This window comes from Eurosta solidaginis, chromosome 4 (genome assembly GCF_040869045.1).
Source record: "Eurosta solidaginis isolate ZX-2024a chromosome 4, ASM4086904v1, whole genome shotgun sequence".
NCBI classification, from domain to species: domain Eukaryota; kingdom Metazoa; phylum Arthropoda; class Insecta; order Diptera; family Tephritidae; genus Eurosta; species Eurosta solidaginis.
Genome location: NC_090322.1, coordinates 50,866,540 through 50,888,226, shown reverse-complemented (window position 1 = coordinate 50,888,226; position 21,687 = coordinate 50,866,540). Strand labels below are relative to the sequence as shown.

At 40.2% G+C, this 21,687-nt stretch overlaps 1 protein-coding gene across 1 annotated transcript in view; it reads left to right on the top strand.

Annotated features, from left to right (window-relative positions):
* Positions 1–20,307, top strand: part of Cbp80 (Nuclear cap-binding protein subunit 1) — a 56,870-nt gene extending 36,563 nt beyond the window's left edge. Inside the window, exons 6-8 of the mRNA XM_067781515.1 lie at positions 7,415–7,539; positions 19,467–19,655; positions 19,753–20,307. Of these exons, the coding sequence (XP_067637616.1) occupies positions 7,415–7,539; positions 19,467–19,655; positions 19,753–19,866 (428 nt within the window). The 3' untranslated portion in view covers positions 19,867–20,307. The remainder of the gene's footprint in view (positions 1–7,414; positions 7,540–19,466; positions 19,656–19,752) is intronic.
* Positions 20,308–21,687: the final 1,380 nt, after the last annotated feature.

The window sequence follows — 21,687 nt, the reverse complement described above, 5'->3', positions numbered from 1 at the left end:
AATTAGTAGGTAATCATCTTTTAAGTCCGCTTTAACCGTGCCAATAGTGCTTGTTATCCCTTGACCAATTCCTCTTACATCTGTTTTTTGAGAATTATTTATCGTGACATTACTGTCAATTTGACCCTTTTTTTTTATTGAAATATCCGCTCCCGTATCGATTAGGAGGGTTGATATGGAATCATTCAGAGTTGTTCTGGAAGATATGTAGCTATTAAGGTGTAAATTGAAAATATATAATTTTTTATTTATTGAGGTGGAGTTTGTGGGTTTTCCTGTTGTGTTACATTTCGGACATTTCTGGTGTTATTGCGGGTATTTCCTCGCGACCCGAAATTTCGACCAGATCTTTGGTTATTTTGTCTGTTATTATTATTATTGTTATAGGTATTGAAAGAATGTCTAAAATTTCCTCTATAATTATTGTTTGGTAACTCCTGCGGAAGTTACCTCGGAAATTGGAATTTTGTTGGCGAATATGTAAAATTGAATTTGTATTTCCAGTTACTTCTGTGCAACTGTTAGTAAATTTTGATATAGCTTCGTTCATTGTTGTGAACGTGCTTGCATAATTGTTTTTACTTTATCGCTGGAGCAGTTTTTACACATAGCTTTCACAGCTGATTGTGTAGCATACTTGGTTGCTAACTCTGGTGTTAGTCCGTCAGATATGTATGCTCCTTCCAACGATTTTGTGAGCTTTTCAATTTCAGCAGTGTATTGATTTGCAGTTCTACCGCGCTGTTGGATATTCGGGAGTTTTGCTGCCATAACTTCAACTGATTCACCCTTAATTTGTGTTTTTAATTTTTGTTTTATTGCCTCAATTGAGCTTTCAGTGCTTATTAGGTTTCTGGCTGTTTCTTTCAGCTTGGTTTTTATCATCGAAACCGCTACAGCTTCATGGGTATCCTTTATTTGTTCTAAGATATCCAAAGCATCCAAAAAGCTATTCAAGTTTTCAGCTTTACCATCGAATTCTTGCAAAACTGACGAAGCAGTCTTTAAAAATTCGACTACTGTTTGTGAAATTTTGTTGCTTTCAGTTTGTGAGGTTTTATTAAAAATTTCAATTATTGGGGTTTGCCCTAGATTTGGTTGAGTTTCAGGTAATAAGCTAGCGAAATCAATTTCTATCTCTCCTTCAAATGACGTTGGGACTGCCTCAATGTTATATCTACCTAATGAGGATACTAATTTATCTCTAACACCGGAAAAAATTTGTTGAGTTTCTAGTTGATGGCTGGCAGTTAATTTGCTATGTACTTCTTGTATAGCTTTGCCTAAATTATTCAATGACAGTAATATTGTCGTGAGGTGTTTTAAAATGGTTATTCTCTGTATGCTTATATTTTTATTAATACATTTATAAGCTTTTTCTGCTGAAATGGTTATTCTTTGTATGCTTATATTTTTATTAATACATTTATAAGCTTTTTCTGCTGAAATTTTTTCTTCCACAAATGTGTTGAGAATAGTTTCCCATTTGCTCATCGAGGTAAAAAATATCGTATATATTTTTTTGGGTTTAGACTTTGTCTAGACCATCTGCTCGGCTCATGTATTTTTTCTTTAAAAATTTATTATGAGTTGAGTATAATTTTAGAAATAAGTTGACGCAAGTGCAGACCGTCAAAATTTTCAACAAGATTTTGATAAAGTCTAATGCCTCACTATGGTCAATTACTTGAATGGAATTAACTACGTTTGCATTGGGTTCTTCTACTTTGGATTCTTTGCCTCCCATTTTGAAATAGTAATTGTTAAAAAAATTTTTTTCATTGAAAAAGTTAGTGCGAGAAGAAAAAAAAAATTCTTAATTTTATTAGCAAAAACCTACTTTTTGCCCGTAAACTGGCAGCCGTTAGGTTGCCAAATGCTTTTAAAATAAACTACCTAAATAATTACATACATAATCTGCTATCTCCGTTTCTCTTCTTGATGTGTGTCTGCAGCCTAAGGTCTGTTCCGTGTCTTCTTGATGTGTGTCTGCAGCCCAAGGTCTATTCCACTTCTCTATGCCTTACGCTTCAATTCCATGTATTCATAATAATCTGCTATCTTCTTGATGTGTGTCTGCAGGCCAAGGTCTATTCCACTTCTCTATGCCTTACGCTTCAATTCCATGTGTTCATAATAATCTGCTAGACACGCCTTTACGCAAAATCGATCAACTTTAGGCATCCATGTCAAACCCAAAGTCTTGATGGTTTGACTGGTAACATTGTCAAAGTCTACATCAACTTTCTGGTCCTCCACACCAATATTTTGCAGTAATTGTGAATCACTCGAGTACCACTTTTGTAGGTTGAGGCCATGTTTCCTTAAAATGTGTATTAATTGCTGTTGAATTTCAATTGTTGTATTTAAGTTGTCTGAGCCACCAATTCCGTCATCCACATAAAAGTTGTCCTGTAGAAACTGGGCCCCAGCGGATATTGTAACATATTTTCTATTGCAATTTTTTGTAAGCACTTCGTCGCGTCCTGCTAAAGATGTTTAGCAGACTGCATTGTAAATAGCAGTTTGCCTAAGAATAACTGGCAGGATCGCCATGTAATGTTTGCGGATAAGACAAAATCGAAATCTAGGTTGCAGTCCCCAGTTAGCCGCACCAGATAGAATTTACTACCAATTGAAACGGCAGCAGGTTGAATTCTCCTTTATTCAAAAGTTGTTTTCTTTTATACAAAATTTCTATGAGCTAAAATACTTACTTACACTAATACTTACAAACTAAGTATAACACACATATACATTCAATTCAGTTGTATTGCTTAGATATACTTTGAGTTCCCTGGGAACTGCATTCTAAGCATAAATAAAATAGGTTGTGGAATGTACAACGCAAGCATAAATGAATCATGTTAATAATTTGTCTACAGGTAAAGGCTTGTCGCGAGCAAGCTCTAAACAGTGTCATACCAAGGCTCAGGTTACCATATGATGCACGGTGTACAAAATATATGTTTGTACAAATGCATGAATGTGTCAATAGAATCTCATGCCGTACCAAAGCGAGCCAAAAATACGTATGTACAATTGTATGAATATGTATGCAAGAGTCAATATATTTTAAGACATTCCAAAACGGGTTGAAATATATGTTTGTACAAATGAATGAATAACTTAATGAGTGAATGCTACACTATTGGTGACTAGGGTCTCGAGATATAGTCCAAAACGTGGACCCGGGTACCCCTAGAATGTGTTTATAGGATATGGATATCAAATGAAAGCTGTTGATGAGAGCTTTAGTAGAGGGTAATTTTCATACCCATGGGTGATTAGGGTCTCGAGATATAGGCTTAAACGTGGACCCGGGTACCCCTAGAATGTGTTTATAGAATATGGATAACAAATGAAAGCTGTGGATGAGTGCTTTAGTAGAGGGTAATTTTCATACCACTGGGTGACTAGGGTCTCGAGATATAGGCCAAACGTGGACGCGGATGCACCTAGAATGTGTTTTTACATTATGGGTATCAAATTGAAGCGGTTGATGTGTGCTTTAGTACAAAGTAAGTTTTACACCGCTGGGTGACTATATAGGCCAAAACGTGGACCCGGATACCCCTAGAATGTGTGTGTATTATGGATATCAAATGAAAGCTGTTGCTGAGAGCTTGAAAGTAATTTTAGTTGTGATATTCCGAAATAAAGACATGAATTAATAATACCCACATACCTATTTACATACGACCTCTTCGATTTGCCTGAAATTTGGTATATAAATTTGCCTATATTAGTATTTACGATACTTTTTCCGTAAAGTAGCCGAGAGACGGACTGGGACTGGGATTAGGACTAGGACTGGGACTAAGACTGATACTGAGACTCGGAGTGGAACTGGGACTGAGACTCGGAATGGGACTGGAACAAAATACATACCACCCTCTGGGACTGGTAATAAGATATGAAGAAGATGGGAAAAACTTGAGAGAAGAGAAAAGAGAGAAGGAGATGGAGACTGAGAAAGAGATAGAATGAGACGAAGATGGAGATAGATGAAGCGAAAAATACGGAGGAAGGAGTGAATACAAAGGTTAGGAAAAAGTGTAGAGGGGCGAGGGCAGAGTTCGACGGAAAAAGCTTATTAAAATGTATGCAGATAGACCAAATTTAGGGCAGAACAACGTCTGCCGGGTCTGCTATGATAAGATAAAAATTAAAGCTTATGTAGAGACTTCTAGACATGTGACGCAGGATGGCATTTTACGTATACGTTGCACGGAGTATTTTACCGTCGCTCTATTACTATGAGCGTTATTACTTACGTGAGGATGTCCAAGTAACTTTAACTACACCGGATTTATATAAAGATTATCATAATTAGAAAAGTAATATTGCAAATAAAGATTAAAGTTATTGGGCACATTTCCTTTCCACAAATTCTAATCTTCCAACGACACGGTGTTTATGTTGGGTATCTGCAATCCAAATTTCACTTCCTGGCGTAGCTGTTTTGTCGATGTATCGTTATTGATATTTCAGCGGTTTGAACTGATGGTGCATAATTCTTGAAATCGGCGAATAACTTATTAAAATAAGCTGAACCATGCGAATGGGCTAAACCAAAATGAAATTGAAATACCTTTGTGATTACGTTTGCACATTTACAATATTGGCAGCTATGCCGAGTTTAGTTAGGATGACTTAAGCGGTTCAAGAGAAATGTGATATGGAAAGAAAGAGTTGTATGGGAGGTACTACACCTACTTTTTGGACTCTTCCCAATTTTCTTCACTGACATAATATTTGTATGTTTGTTTGTATGTAACCGACTCCTTTGGACTCCATATTGACCCCTTTTTAACGGACTGCTTTAATTCAATCTTTGTACACTTATCAAAGACCGATGACAATGCAATAATTTGATGGTGGGTTGACAAGGTCAACGAACATAAGGATAAAATGACTTTATGACCACTTCGAATGGCCATAAGGTCAATTTTAACTTTGACAATAAAATAATTTGATGGTGAGGTGACTTAAAATCAACGGAAATAAGGCTAATTGACCCCCTGAACACTTCTATGGCATTAAGGTCAGCCGAAACTTTACACATGTATCCAGGACCAATGAATAATAAATAAATACAAGGCACGATAACCTCCGAAAACATTTTAGGCCGAGCTTTTCTTCCAATTTGCGTCGTGCTCCTTTTTATTTTTTCCTACAAATTGGCGCGACGGTACCTACTTGTTTTATACCGACTCCGAACGGCATCTGCAAGACATATGAGTTTTCACTGAGAAACTTTTAATGGCAGAAATACACTCGGAGTGTTTGCCAAATCACTGCCGAGGGGCGACCCCGCTTGGAAAGACTTTTTAATTGAAAAAAACTTGTTACTAAATTTTTGATGTTGCTTTGCCCGGGAAGTGAACCCAGGATCTTCGGAGTGGTAGGAGGGCACGCTACCACCACACCACAGCGGCCAATGACAATGCAATAATTTAATGCCGGGGTGACATAAGGTCAACGAACATAAGGTGAATTGACCACTCAAAAGTGCCATAAGGTCAATTGAATCTTTAAACACGACAGGATGACATTAAATCAACGAACATAAGGCCAATTTAGTTTATGGACATATAAAGTGGTAATAAGGTCAACTTCGTGACTTCAGAATTTGGTGTAGCGGCCATTTAGGAAATTTCCATTGGACCATGTGACTATGTCGGGAAAAAGGCTATAACCATATTTTTAATGAATTTAGACCAGCACAAAAACAAGAACTAAATAATAAATATGGTTTCGAACTTATAAATAGTTGCAAATTGAATAATTGTAACATTTGATATCATAATACAAAGACATATCAAGAACCGCATGATTTTTACTCTGAATTTAAAATTTTCATTCTTATTTTTAACTTTTTATTTTGAAGCGCTTTAAAATCGTGTTTTTTTGGTTTTTGTTAACTATTTTTATTTCATATATTGGTCTATATGTATAGATACCACGCCCTCTATATACCGGTTATTCCTATGCACCGAAAAACACTATTTCGTACAGATTTGTGCATATTTCGTCGAAATCGGCCAAACAGTGTGTCCAAAAAAGGAGTTGAAAAACTTGCGTGTGGCGTATTTATATCTAGATAGATTTACATGTTTGAAAGCGGGTACTTTTGAAGTATATTTCTATTTTGGAAGCTGCTACTTTTTTGGCATCGGGTACTTTTATGTAACCGGCTACTATTTCGGGTCCGTCTCCTTTTTAAAACCGGTTACTATTCCGTTACCGTATAATTTTTGGAACCGGTTGCTACTTTTTAGCAGGTGTTTTTTAAAGTCAAAAATAGCTGCCAGATACCTTTTTGGAGCCGGCTACCATTTCGGTACCATATACTATTTTGGAATGGATTTTGGGTGCAGTAATAATAGAGGAGTTGCGTGCAAAGAGAAACATCTTTGAAAATTCCGTTTAGAGATTTTCGTGTTTTAAACATTTAAGGTGATATGACATTTTTGTTGTTGTAGTATTTATAATCTCTCCAATATACATTGACAAAATCCATTTTTCACATTTTTGGGGAAATAAATTGGGAACAGATGTTACCCTTTTGCACATAACATAGAAACAACAGTTGTACGTTAATGAAATTTTTGTGCGCCCCACTTCCTATGTAAGAAAGTGTAAATATAAAATTAATAAAAAGTTTCAGCGAAATCGGGAACTTTTACATATGTAGCTTATATGGGTATGAGTATTCACATGTTTGTTTTTTCTAAGAACTAAGCAAAAAACTAACAGAGCTTAACATTTTGCAATGTCATGAAGTCAGTTTCGTACTTAGATATAAAAAAAAAAATTGGTGTGGGTATAAAACTGTACATATTATTCCTGAGCTGTTTTACGCAAAAACATCGACCCTTGACCCCTTTTTGTGTGCAGCACCTAAATTGTAAGTGCTGATCCAAAATGGTAAAATAATTTATCCACTTGTCAAACGATTAGATGACACCGAGATTCTGCCCCAATTTTTGGCTACTTTCACGTTTTCACACTTTCAAGTAGCTTTCTATATAATAAGTAGATATTTTTGCGTTGAATTTGGGAACCTACCGATATCAGAAACAAAATACAAAATAGAGGTAGTCGGCTAGGCAAAGTAGTATAGAATGAAATGTAGAAATATAGGCAAACGGACCCGACAATCAGGAGGGTTTTTATCTATAGTGCCGCACATCAATAACAATAATAATAACTTGCCGTCATATACCTTGCCTTAAGAAAAGGCCAGCCCTGCCCACAAGGAGTTTCAGATATTGCAATTACCTCCGTTAGTTGATTGCTACTTGATTACCTGCATCTCTAAAATCACATTAGAAGGTTATATAATAGATTGATACTCTTACTGGCGTTACAAAGCCTTGTGAGCCTATAAAGCATTTTTTGTCCACAGGTGGCGAATTAACAAAAGCGAAGGAAAAGTTGGCCAAAGTGGATTCATCGTCCAGTGATTCTGAGGATGAAGCTACACCAAAACGTAAAAAGCCCGTTAACAATGTAGATAAACCAACTGAAGAGGTGAGTAAAACAAACACTTATTTTAATTTTTATATCTGAAAAAGAAATTGCGAGAAACAGCTGTTAAAGATAAACAATGCATTTCTTCAGGACGTTTGTGCTCTTCTTTTTTTTTTTTAGTCATAAGCCACCTTTTCATAGACCGAGTCACATATTGCAAAGTACATATCGTCGCTTTCAACAAAAACTAGCACGTTTCAAATTCCCATGGAAGACTAACAAGTTACGTTAGAAAACTAGCACAGTCCGTTTGCTTTGTTTGACTGAACTAGTAGCATGTTTCAATCGTGCTAGTTTTCGATGAAAGTAATCGAAATGCGCTAGTCTTCCATGCAAATATATAATATAAATAAAAATTGTATTAACAAGAAAATTTTCTATTAAGTAAAAGTTACCAAAGCCTGGCGTCTGCCTGCATTGCAGAAGTCAGCACCATCCTGGATTTCCTCAGGGAGCTTGGCTTGGATGAGGTGCTGTGAAGAGTATGAGGGCACAATAGACCTATATATAGAAATCATAGACGTCTACATCCCTTCTGTCACCTGCTACCCTAGTGGGTATTGCCCTGATATAGGTGGCCTTCTAGTAAAAATCGCATTATTCTCGGCGATTTTAATGATTACCACGATCTGTGGCATTCTGATTTACAAACAGACAGTAGAGGTGAGATGTAGGCAGATCAAATAGAGGAAACGGCGTTGTGCACAATAAACGAGGATGCATCTCCATCGTAAGCGCAGGACTTGTAAACTGCGTCAGCTGGCATGCGATGGTAACATTTGCATATAATCTCCTACACCCTTTCCCTTGAACGATCAGCCGATTTCAGTAGGACTAAGTAGTTTCTTAATCCTGTTGCGAAGTTATAACGACAGTAAAAAAGAACAGACCGATGAGCGTTCAGTATAATTGCTTTATTATCAAATGCCAAAGTAGAAGTGTTTTGAACATTGTTTGCCAGTATCCAATTGCAGTCAAAAAGCAGACAGAAACCCCTACTTCGACAGTTAGGTTAGATAAATTAAATAACAACAAATGCAAGGCGCAGAAGGCACATTAAAGAAAATACATATTTGTAGTATCAACAATTGAGATTTTACAGTAAGGAATTGGCATGTACAAGTAAACAAAAATCGTATGATTCTACTGTTACATTTTAAAGTGGAGTCCCAGTAGGAGAAATGAGTGTTACTATAAATGTTTATATGGTTCAATTTCGTAGTTAAACTGTTTGCTGCTGCGAACATACTCCCCCCGTTGGAAGACCTTGGCTTTCAACCGGACCGGTCTCAACCGGAAGCACAGCAATCTTTGTTATTGCTCTTTTTACCAGTCCATTTGCTGTTCGAATTATTGCCGCTCTAACATGTCCGTCATTACCGCTGAACGTTCTTTCGACTCGGCCCAATTTCCATTTTAAGGGCGGCAAGTTGTCTTCCTTTAAAATTACCATAGCGCCTTGTTGTAAATTAGGAGTGAATGTCTGCCACTTAAACCTTTCTTGTAGTAACGATAAATAAGAGGTACTCCATTTTTTCCAAAAGATTTGCTGCATTTGACAAATTCGCTGCCATCGGCTCAAGCGACTTATGTCCAAATGCGTAACCAAAGGCTCGTTGATAGCTATAAATGGACCACCGATTAGAAAGTGCGCTGGTGTGAGAACATCCAGATCGTCGGGGCTTTCTGTAATTGGACAAAGAGGACGGGAATTTAGTATAGAAGAAATTTCACATACCAATGTGCGAAGCTCATCGAAGGTCAAAATGTAAGTGCCAACGGTGCGATAGAAATGTAGTTTTGCTGACTTGACGGCAGACTCCCACAAACCGCCAAAATGTGGCGAGCGAGGTGGTATGAACTTCCAATCTATTTCATTTTCTGTGCAAGTCACTGCCACGGTATTGATGTGGGCTTCATTTAGAAACAATCTTCGTAGCTCTTCCAGGCCGTTTTTTGCACCAACAAAATTTGTAGCGTTGTCAGACCAAATTGTCCTCGGCTTGCCTCTGATGCTAATGAAACGTTTGAGAGCAGCGATGAACGATGGCGTTGAAAGATCTTGTACCACTTCAAGGTGTGTGACCTTCGTCGCAAAACAGACGAGGATACATATGTAGCATTTGACAGGCTGACGATTTCGCACAAAGTTTTTGTAATGGAATGGTCCACAGTAATCGATTCCGGTTGTATAGAATGTTCTCGATGGCCTCACGCGATCTTCCGGAAGGTTACTCATGACTTGTTGTTGTACAATAGGTTTAAGACGGTAGCAGTTTAAGCATTTGTTGACGACCTTAGCTACTGTTTTGCGTCCGCCAATAGGCCAAAATTGTTGACGGATTGCTGCTAATAAGCTTTGGGGTCCAGCGTGAAGCAGCTTGTGATGAAAATCTTCTATGATGGCATTAGTTACTGGATGCTGCTTGGGTAGCAGAAGCGGATGCTTGGCCTCGAAATCCAAATTTGAGTTGTGAAGTCGTCCTCCAACGCGGAGTGAACCAAAATCATCAATGAATGGGTTAAGTGACAGCAGCTTACTAGACGAAGACAACTGCTTATTTTCTTTCAGGGCTTTATATTCTGAGGCAAAGTGCACTTGCTGAATATGCCTTATCAGCAACCATTACCAGCTTTTATGTCTTGGACAGTAAGCAAACTAGTTGGCAATGAAGTACGATTTCTTCTGAAATGACAGAATTTATATATATATACAAATACTCGCTTTAACTTGCCGAATGAATTTTGGAACTTGCAACCGAATGTTTCATCAACTTGACTGGCCGAAACTAAGGTGCAGCGTCTTCTTTCCGGAAGGTTAGACAAAAATTCCTTACTTTCGGGCAACAGCGAAGAATCAAGTTGAAGAAATGGAGGCCCGTTTGCCCAAAGGTCGTTGAGTAGCAGCTCCTGTGGAGCGCAACCACGAGAAAGTATATCTGCCGGATTGATGTCAGTAGGAACATGATGCCACGTCATGCCAGATGTTAGTGATTGTATTAGTGCCACTCTATTTGCTACAAAAACATTAAAGTTACCAGCTGTGGACTGAATCCAGGACAAAACAATCATTGAGTCTGACCAACAATGACAATCGCATGTTAGCTGCCCGTTTTCCAAAATACTTGCAACCACTTCTGCTAACAGCAATGCGGCTGACAATTCGAGTTTCGAAATGGTAAGTGATTTCAAGGGTGCTACTCTGGACTTGGAGCATAATAGCTGTGTTTTAATGTAGCCTTGATAATCAACGCGAGTATAGATGCAAGCACCGTAAGCGGCTAAACTAGCATCACAAAATGCATGAATTTGTATGTGGGCCTTTGGAGCGAGTACGTAGCGTGGAAATTACAGGCTACTAACGACCGACATTTGACCACACAATGTCATCCAAGTTGTATGCAACAACTGCGGCAAGCTTCCGTCCCATGCCAACTTTTCTTTACACAATGTTTGCATAAAAATCCTCAACCTTGTGATAACTGGTGAAATTAACCCAAGTGGGTCGTAAAAACGGGCTATGACCGAAAGAACAGAACGCTTTGTAGTTTTACCGGAGTTGAAGGTTGGAGTGAAGTTAAAAAGAAAATTGTCAGAGGTGGGGTCCCACACGAGACCAAGTGCCTTTGTGACGTCAGTACCATCATGAAATTTTAAAAGTTGCTCGCAGTCACGTTTGTCTTCATCTTGTAGAATGCAAGATTCATTCGAACACCATTTACGAATTGGAAAGTTTCCTCGTCGGAGCAGTTGTTTTACTTCTTGCTTCATTTGTATGACCTCTTCTATTGTTTCGCCGCCCGATATCTAATCGTCCACGTAAAAATCTCGTCGCAGTTTTTGCACCGATAGGGTACGATTGCTCTTCGTCATAAGTGAGTTGGTGCATGGCTCGAACAGCCAAAAACGCAGCTGGCCTTGTTCCGTATGTGACAGTATCCAACTTATAAATTTCGATTTCTTTTGAAGGGTCGTCTCGCCAAAGAATACATTGCAACTGGTTGTCAGGGCTGCCTACCTTGACACAACGGTACATCTTGCATATATCGCCACATAATGCAACTTTCGATAACCTGAAACGAAGAAGCGTATTAAAAAGTGTCGGTTGAATGGATGGCCCTGGCAGCAACAAGTCATTCAAAGAGTTCCCTAAGGTTGTTTTAGCGGAACCATCGAAGACTACACGAAGTTTAGTTGTGGTACTATCATATTTACGGACGCAATGGTGTGGTAAAAAATAGGTTGGTTTCTGCTTCCAATATTGCCAACGACATGTGACCAAGATCCTTATATTCCTTCATAAAAGCCGAATATAAGCGCTTTGTAGGCTCATCCTTTTTAAGCTTTCTCTCCAATGCCTTAAATCTACGTAGAGCCAAGTCATATGACTCTCCAAGAGCATCGAAACTTGATTTTGGTGGCAACTTAACTGAGTAAGCTCCTGATGGCAGACGAACGAAATTTTCGACGAAATGTTGCTCACAAAAATCGTTATCATTAGCTGGAACTGGAGTGGAGTCGAAACAACATTCGACTTCCCAAAAGCGTTGGACAATGTTTGCAAGTTCGTCGTTATTGTATTCCTGGGGTATTGAAATCCGGAAAGCCGAAAGAGTTGTTGATCGATTGTTAGAGTGCGATATGCCTCCAGAGACCACCCAGCCTAACTTGGTTTTTTGTAACGTTGGCAAATGTTCAGCAACCCTAACTTGGCCGACGCAAATTAGGTCATAGAACAATTCAGCACCAATCAAAAGGTCAATACGACTTGCCTTGAAGAACATCGGGTCAGCTAAAGTAATGTTTTTGGGTATATTCCAAGCCTCTATATTGATATCAAAGTTCGGTTGATAGTCAGTTATGCTAGCGGTAACTATTGCTGCGAAGGAGGCTGAAAACTGGCCATGTTGTGCTTGGGCAAAAATATCAACACATTTGTTGGCAACGATACTCGTTTCTCCTATGCCGGAGACTGCAACAGGTGAATAGCGAGAACGAAGTTGAAGTTGATTTGCCAGCCGTGTTGTGACGAAATTTAGCTGCGACGCAGAGTCTAAAATCGCTCGACAAGAAACTAGTGTACCAGCACGATTTTTTACGAAAATGATGGCCGTTGCTAATAGCACAGAATTGCCAGGCACAATTTTCGTGGAATAAGGTGAGAAGGCTTGCAGCTAGTGAGGTTACTGCTGATGACTGTGACGATAGTGGACGACTGGTTGTGTCTGGTGCAACCGAAGCGGCCGCTGGCTCAATGCTGTTTAAATGTAATAAAGAGTTATGCTTTCCTTGGCAATGTCTACAGTTGCCAGATCTACATTGCTTTACCGCGTGCCCTTTACGAAGGCAATTTAAGCACAGATTAAATTTCTTAGCTTCCTTATAGCGCAACTTCGGGGAAAGATTTAAGAATCGAATACAGCCAGTGATAAAATGGTTTTTCGATTCGCACAAATTACAAAGTGATGTGGATTTTCCACTAGCGGCCGTGACAAGTACACTTGCTTTAGATTTGGATTGAATAATATTTTTTCCCACCTGTTTACTATGCCCTTGAATGACCGCAGCATTTTCCAAATTCTCCGCCATGCGACATCGTTTTTCCAGAAACATAGACATATCGGCCCAAGTCGGAAGTTTTTGTGCGGATAAATTTTCCTCCCATTTTTCGTGCGTTTGTGGCGGTAACTTGCTGGTAATGATATGAATAAGAAGTCCATTATAGATTTCCTCGTTACTTGCCGTGTTTGTAGCGCTCGAAGGTGCGAATTCACTTGATCGCTTAACTTTCGCAGTCCACTTGGTTTGCCTATTTCTTCACATTCTAGCCCGAAAATAGCTTTGATGTGTGCCTGAAAAAGAAGCAATTTGTTATCGAATCGAGATTTCAACAAACATAACGCTTTATCATAATTTTCTTCGCTTGGCTCCAGCGAGCGAATGGTGTCTAAGGCTGCTCCTTCGAGACTTGTGATCAAGTACTGAATTTTTTCCAATTTAGACATTTCCATGTCCTTGTCGATTGCTGAAGAAAAGGTGCTGTAGAACGATGGCCAATCAAGATAAGCGCCATTAAAAACTGGAATTTTAAGCTCAGGTAATCTGGATCGGCGTGGTACGTGTTGCGTTGCAGCCTCATCCCAGGGAGTTTGTCTCATAGTTGATGAGTGAGCACTACTGGCCTTGCGTGTTGAATTCAAACTGCGACTCAATTTTGCTTCAACTTCAAGGTAAGTTTTTGAAAAGTTTTCGTCGGCGTCGGAGTCAAATTCTCTCCTGTCCATACGCTTGAGTGCCGAACGCGCCTTTTCAAAATTTGCCAGTACTCGTTCTGCATATTTTTGCCGTGCGGACAGATCTGCTTCATTTAACTGTTTCAGCTCCTCTATTGTGAGAAAGTTGTTGAGTGCATCCAGCTGACGTTGAAATGATAAACTTTCCCTTTTATAAAATGAGATCTCACTCTCTAAGCTGACGCTGTCGTCGGCGGATTTCCCTTTTTTAGCATTTTTCGAGGTCGAAGTAATTATTTATTGATAGTAGTAAGCCTTTTCTATCACTGCGGACAAAATGCGCTTTTGTATATTTGCGTGTACCGAATGCACATATGCGAGAATGATTGTGTGGTCTATGGTGTACTGCGCGATGATTGTGATGAACAAAGCCGCGAAAAATATATATAAAATCAAATAATTAAACTCGCTTCTACTTGGCATGCGAGAACGAAACACGAGAATTTATTTTTTTGATCACGTCGGGGTCACCAAATGTTTTCGTAGGACTAAGTAGTTTCTTAATCCTGTTGCGAAGTTATAACGACAGTAAAAAAGAACAGACCGATGAGCGTTCAGTATAATTGCTTTATTATCAAATGCCAAAGTAGAAGTGTTTTAACATTGTTTGCCAGTATCCAATTGCAGTCAAAAAGCAGACAGAAACCCCTACTCCGACAGTTAGGTTAGATAAATTAAATAACAACAAATGCAAGGCGCAGAAGGCACATTAAAGAAAATACATATTTGTAGAGTATCAACAATTGAGATTTTACAGTAAGGAATTGGCATGTACAAGTAAACAAAAATCGTATGATTCTACTGTTACATTTTAAAGTGGAGTCCCAGTAGGAGAAATGAGTGTTACTATAAATGTTTATATGGTTCAATTTCGTAGTTAAACTGATTGCTGCTGCGAACAACATCTTAGAAACTCACTTTCATCAACTTTAAAAATGGAAAGTGGAGAAAATATTCAGCATTCATAGATGACCTTTTCGTTGCCCTTCCAATCTGGACTGATGTCCGTCAAGGGGAATATGCTTCCGCAAGGTCATTGAAATCCGCTTAGTCGGCTGGCCAACAGACACGCACATAAACATAAACAAAGTACGCCCCCTTTTACGATCACCGCCGAAGAGATTGAAGATGGCATCAAACATGCTAAACCATCTAAAGCAGTAGGCCCGAACGGGAGTGGCAATCCCGATGCTTAAAAACCTTAGCCATAAGAGACTAAAATATTTGACGCTGTCTTCAATCTGTCCCGCCCACTTTCGTTATCCCTGAAAACTGAAAATTGTCGAGGGTGATAACGCTACTAGTGCCTGTAAAACAAGCTAAATGGGAGACTCATATCTCTCCTATCGCCAGTAGCCCTGCGACTTACTAATCATCCGCATGGCTTCGGAAAATTACATAACACTACACCGCGCTAAGCGCCTTCAACACACGGTTCGGGAACATAACATTAAAAGCCCCCCATCGGGTTAGGGGGTCAGAATTTACCCGCGGTAGGTATGCCTGTCGTAAGAGGCGACTAAAATACCAGATTCGAGGGGCTGTGTAGCGCAACCCTTCAGGTTTCCAGCGCAATATATAGCTTCTCCAAACCCAATTGTCAACCTCACCTATCCACGGCGTTTCACTAACAGACGAGGATCTGGCGACCCCAAGCTCCTCATGGAACTTGGGGTTGGGAAGGGAGGGATGGCCTGAAGGTTTAATGCGGCCACATAAATCGTTCCCGAGATGGTCGGGCTAGCACTTTAATGGTGCTGTGTTACCGGAGCGTACCGGATCTGTATCCGGCAAAGGAGCATCACATCGATAACACTCCCCAACGTTCGATCAGGACCTACATATTGACGAGCATCCACCCGCAATTGTACTTATAGTCCAGAGCCGTAACAGAATTCCTAAGTCCTTGCCGGCAGCACTTTGGACAGAGAAAGAAACAATCATAACAACTTATAAAGAAATTAGCTGGGCGCTTGCTACGCGTCCCTAATATGGTCGCCGAGCCTTAAAGAAAAACACTGAAGGAAACTGCAGGCTTTTCAAAACACCGCCCTCAACTCTGCGATGGGATGGATGTCTTCATATATCTCCGGGATATCATCTACACGGTGATACGAGAATATTCCCCATAAAGGGGAGAAATGAAACGCTGTTTGTTTACAGTTCCTGCTGAATATCCAGAAACCTAGACGTCCCAACAGACATCTAATTGAAGAGGCACTGACTCCCAGAGGCGGAGACATCGACAAAAAGTCGTTCGACTACAATGCCAGGGATTTGCCGGTGAATCCCGTTCTTAAAGGCAAATACCAGTTGGGGAGAGCAACCTCCCCAGGAATACGCGCGCCACTCTAGCTCAACTTCGATCAGGATAACGTAATAGGTTAAAATCTTACTTATCCAGAATCAACGCCGACATACCCAATGTATTTCCCGCTTGTAATGTGTCCCCACATAACCCCAATCATCTTTTCAATTGCCATCTGGACTCAACGCTTCTATCACCCTTGTCTCTCTGGACCAGCCCTGTTGAAACTGCAAGTTTCCCCAGACTCCCGTTAGAGGATATTGATGAGTGAGTGAGTGAGTGGTCGCACCTATTGGATAGTGTGAAGCACTGCTACAGCAACAACTCGTAATTGGCTCCTTAACTGCGTCAACTTCTTAACTATAAGCAGACGCCATGTAGGAACTTAATAATATCAAAAATATTCGCCTAATGGTGCATATGTTTTCCAAATTTTATTCCAAGTGTTGCCCAATTTTCACTTTTCATTACCAAGAGGTCAACAAGGTATCTCAAATTTTAGTTAATATGAATTTATTAAAACTAATGTGACCTTATTTGGTTTTCATTGTTTTATATTTTACGCTCGAAGTAGTTTGAATTCAATTTATTTAGCTTATTAACCAATAAAAATAGTTACGGCGTGGCGTAGCAAGTTGCTGTATTTGTATTATGTAACATCTTTTACATTACTGCCTTCCCTCTAAAAGCAACAATCATTGGATGCCACCACTTGGGCTACCAAAGCTCAGTTTTGTTTCGCCTTCGCTCGTTTGTGCGCTCACTAATTTAATTATTCATATCATGTACTCGTTTTGTTTGGGTTAACGCTTCGCTTGGCACATAAAAGATTTCAGTTTTCTTTAATTTCAATTTCGAATCTAGATGATTTATTATTATTATTTTTTTTTTTGTTATTGTAATTTCCATGCCGGTTAGACGTTCCCACAACCTTTTGTGTGGCTTTGCTATGTTCGAAATGTGCACCCACAAATTAATTCAGCTTAAATGCCCATCCATCAAAGGCAGTTTAGTGCAAAACGCAAAGGTACAACGGATAGTGCTTGCGTTGCTTGTTGTAGTTGTTGCTGTTGTAGCGATAAAGAACCTCCCCGAAGGTTTTGGAGAGTATTATCTATGTTGAAGGTCCTTTCCCGGATATAGATCCGATACGTTCCGGTAACATGCACCATTAATGTTTAAGCCGATCAACTCGAGAACGATTTAAGTATCTTTTAGGCCATACCGTCCCCCACCCCGTAGTTCCATAAGGAACTTGTGGTCGCCAAAGCCTCGGCTGCTAAGGAAACAGGATTCAACACGGGTATGTGAGGTTGAAGAGTGGGTTGGAGAAGCTATATATAATTTTTTTTTTTAGGGTGGGGTGACATTACACTTTTTTATAAGTTTTGGTTCGATAGGATCTTAAGGGGTTGCTGTAAGTCCGCCTTCCCAACTTTACGTGTACGCCCCTGTCGTAGAAATCGATGTGGTGCGCGAGGGGCGGATTTACTTAAATAGCCAAGCAGCACTCATAGCGTTTAACTCTCACTTCAGTTCGTCTAAGGCGGCCAGCAACTGCAATAGATCGCTTCAAGCCACAGCCCACTTCGCAAACATACCTCTTACATGGAACATTGAGGGCAACGAAAAGGCAGACGAGCTTGCACGGGCAGGGGCACTGCTAGATGCTGCGGAGGCGGTCGAGTTGCAACATCCACTTACATCGCTCAAAAACAATATATATAGCAGATTCAGGGAGCTAGCGGTGTCTAACTCGTAATACTCGGAAACCTGCAAGATAACCAAGCAAACCTGTCGGAACTACGATAGTAGGAGAACAGAGTACTTACTAAATAAGGAAGAAATCTTTAGCATTACTGCCACAATCATGGGATGCTGCCCGTTTGGCCTGCATTCTGTCAGAAGGAGGATCCCTTTCAACAGCATTTGCAGGAGCTGTGGTGAGGAGGGCAGCAAAGAAACAGTTGCGCACTACGTGTGTGAATGTGCAGCTATAGCACACACTACTTTTCTAACTATGTGCAGTTATATAATGTTGGAACTTTAGAAAGTAGCTAAATGTTCTGTTAAAGATATCAACATGTTCACTGTCCGAACAAATTGGTTTGAACGGAGCACCGACTAGCCGTAGTAAAAGCAAATTTTTCCAGGAGAATGTGCATCAAAATGGCGCCCGTGCGCTACTAGGGCTTGAGTCTTTGGTATCCGGGCGGCACAGCGAGCAACAAAGCAACCAACCACTCTCTCAGCCAGATCTTTACCGGCTTCTGTTCGTGTCTGTGGTCACTCAGTATGTGTATAGAATGGACCCCTTGTTTTCGTGTGTCAGTCGTGAGCATTCAACATTTGGCCTTATTATAATCCAAATGCGGTTAGTTGAACGGCAGCTTGCTTCTATCAAGTCGGCACATCCATTCATGGATAAGAAAAGACGGATTAGACACGGTTATACGGATTGAAGAATTTCGACTCATTCCGGTACGTAGAACTGACTTACTGTTCACGGTGCTACCTTGCTGGAATACATACAGCTTTGGCCGGAAATTTCCGTCATTTCAGCCGTCGGAAAGATGTTGCCCTTTTCAGTGTTGTTCCTTTGCCGGCTAGAGATGCGGTACGTTTCGCTAACAAGTACCATTCAACTAGTACCTAGGTGGTGCCCGACCATCATGGAAACAATATGATATGAGCACGTTGAACCTTCACCCACATATGAGAAACTTGGGGTCGCCTGGGTCTCGCCTTTTAAATACGTGTATGATACATTCACATTTGTAACAGGACTCGCCTCGAGTAGGTAAGGTTACAATTAACGAAAGCTATGTATATATAGATAGTGCTTTGAATGTCGGTTGCATTTCAGTTTAGGGTCATAGTAATTTTTTACTGCGAAAGGGAGAGGTAAAGGGAGCGTGATGGGGATATAGAGGAGAGGTTAAAGATGCGGGACGGAAGCAGAGAGACGGAGAGATAAATTGAAATAATGATGTACAGGGAAAGATAGAAGAAGGGGTAGGGGAGAGGGATATAAATTGGAAGAGAGAGATTCAGAGGGAGAGGAATATGATAGGGAAGGAATAGGATTAGGGTGAGGTAGAGGAGAGAGCGTTGGGAGATAGGAAAATTTAGAGAGAGAGAGAGTGAAAAATATAAGAAAATTTAAGGAAAGGGAAGAAAATGAGGAATTGAGAGAAAGAGTAGGGGAGTATCAATCGTCAGCTATAACCAAATAAAATAGAGTTTCAAATAAACCATGTGCCAGCAACCGGATAATAGCTACATAGTCTTCACTGAATAACTTTATTAATTTTTATTATCTAAAGATGGTCGAACGTATGGAAGAGAAACTGGAATCAGCAAATGTCGATCAGAAACGTTTATTCTTGATTGTATTCCAACGGTTTATTATGATTTTATCTGAACATTTAGTGCGTTCTGATACGGACGGACGTGATCCAGATACCGATTGGTATCGTTGGACTATTGGGCGTCTTCAGCAAGTTTTTCTAATGGTAATAATATATATATATATATATATGTATATATATATTTATATGTTCGCTGCAAAACTAAAATTTCTATTTTATTTTTCTCTCTTTTACAAATCAGCATCACGAGCAAGTGCAAAAGTATAGCAGTACGCTTGAGACTCTGCTCTTCACAACCGACTTGGATTCGCACATACTGGAAGTTTTCCATCAATTTGTCGCTTTAAGAGCTTAAAGCGATTCATCAAATTAATTATTAAACGATTTTACTTTTAATTCGCGCCAGGAATTTCGTTGTTCACATTTATGAATGTATGTAAGTGTATGTGTATGTAAATCAGCAAGAAAGAAATTAAAAAATTACAGCGAAAAATATGCAAAATTTTCAAAAGGATTTTTTATTTTATTTTAGTTAGTGTTGTATACTTCAGAGCTTGTTAATTGTACATTTGTCGTATTATATATACCGCTAATGAATAACTGATTTACATTCATTTACATTTAGTTAAAGTTTCATGATTTTAAATTTAATTATCCTAGACATTTATATTAACTCAAAAACCCTGTATTACTGCATAGCTAAACACTTCCCTCTTAAATAATTTGTAATAAAAGATATAAATTGTGTATTAAATTACATTACAAATACAACCGTATAAAACAAGAGCGAAAACAATTTTGTTGTCTTTTTTTTTATATTACATCTATAATTTCAAGGTAGAACGAAACGAATTCTTCATGGCAAACGGTTGTTTTTGTTGTTGTTGTGGCGATAAGGACATTCCTCGAAGGCCTTGGGGAGTGTTTTCAATGTTGATGGTACGTTCCGGTAACAAGCACCATAAAGATACTAGCCCGACAATCTCGGGAACGAACTGGTATGACCACATTAGACCTTCGAGGCCATAACGCCCTCCCAACCCCTAGATCCATCAGGAGTTCGGGGTCGCCAGAGCCTCGGCTGTTAATGAAAAAGGATTCGCCAGGGGTGGGTGAGTTTGAAAATAGGGTTGGAGAAGCTATATATTGGCTGGCAACCCCTTGAATCAATTTTGTATTTTAGTCGCCTCTTACGACAGGCATACCAACCGCGGTTATATTCTAAGCCCTCTATCCCGCTGGAGTGCATGGCAAAAGTTCGTATTGACGATTGACAATACCTCCTCGATTGGTCCTTATCAGTGCGGCTTCAGAACTGGTAAATTTATCATCGACCAGATTTTCACTATGCGCAAAATATTGGAAAACCCCGGGAAAAAAGAATTGACAGACATCACCTCTTCGTCGATTTAAAAGGAGCTGCCTATATGCCGCTATGTCTGAATTTGTTTTCCCCGCAAGACTTATACGGCTGTACAAACTTACTTTAAGCAACACCATCAGCTCGAATACTATTGGGAAGGACCTCTGCGAGCCGCTTCCCAAGGCCGTCGGTTCTATGTACCGGAGCGACTCGGGATTTTTCCCGACCAAGAACTGCCATTTCAGTGTAACCCCATTTAATTTGTTGCGTCCCTCCCACAAATTGTCATCCTCCCAGCAGCTCCTTGCAGCGGGACTGCTCCATATTCTCCTGCGCCGGGAAGGTATCGAACCCAATCCGGGTCCGTCTCCTGACCCCGGTCCTGAGAAATGGTTTTGCTGCATCTGCCGGGAAAGAATCTTTTTAGGACGGTCATACTCTTGTCAGTGTGTCTCGTGTAAGGGATGGTTGCATCGGACAGGTTGCTCTAGGCTAGATCCCAAAACCAGACGTCCACGTAACTTCTATATATCTTTTGTGGCACCTTGCTGTTCACGCGCTAGGACGTCCCGTAGTCTGCGCCTTAGCGCCCCCCCCCCCCTAACTACCTTCCAGCACCCCGCTGCTCAGCAAGCCACAACAAGTACCCGCTGTTGCTCGCGCACCACGGCGCCACCAACTCTTACGGCTGTTCCCACTCATACCTACAATCTCCGTAGTAGAGTCGGGAACAATGCCGAGCACCAGCCCCTGCCCCCGCCCCCCCCCCCCTCTTCCGGCAGCAATTGTGTAGGTCAGGGAAACAGACTCTTA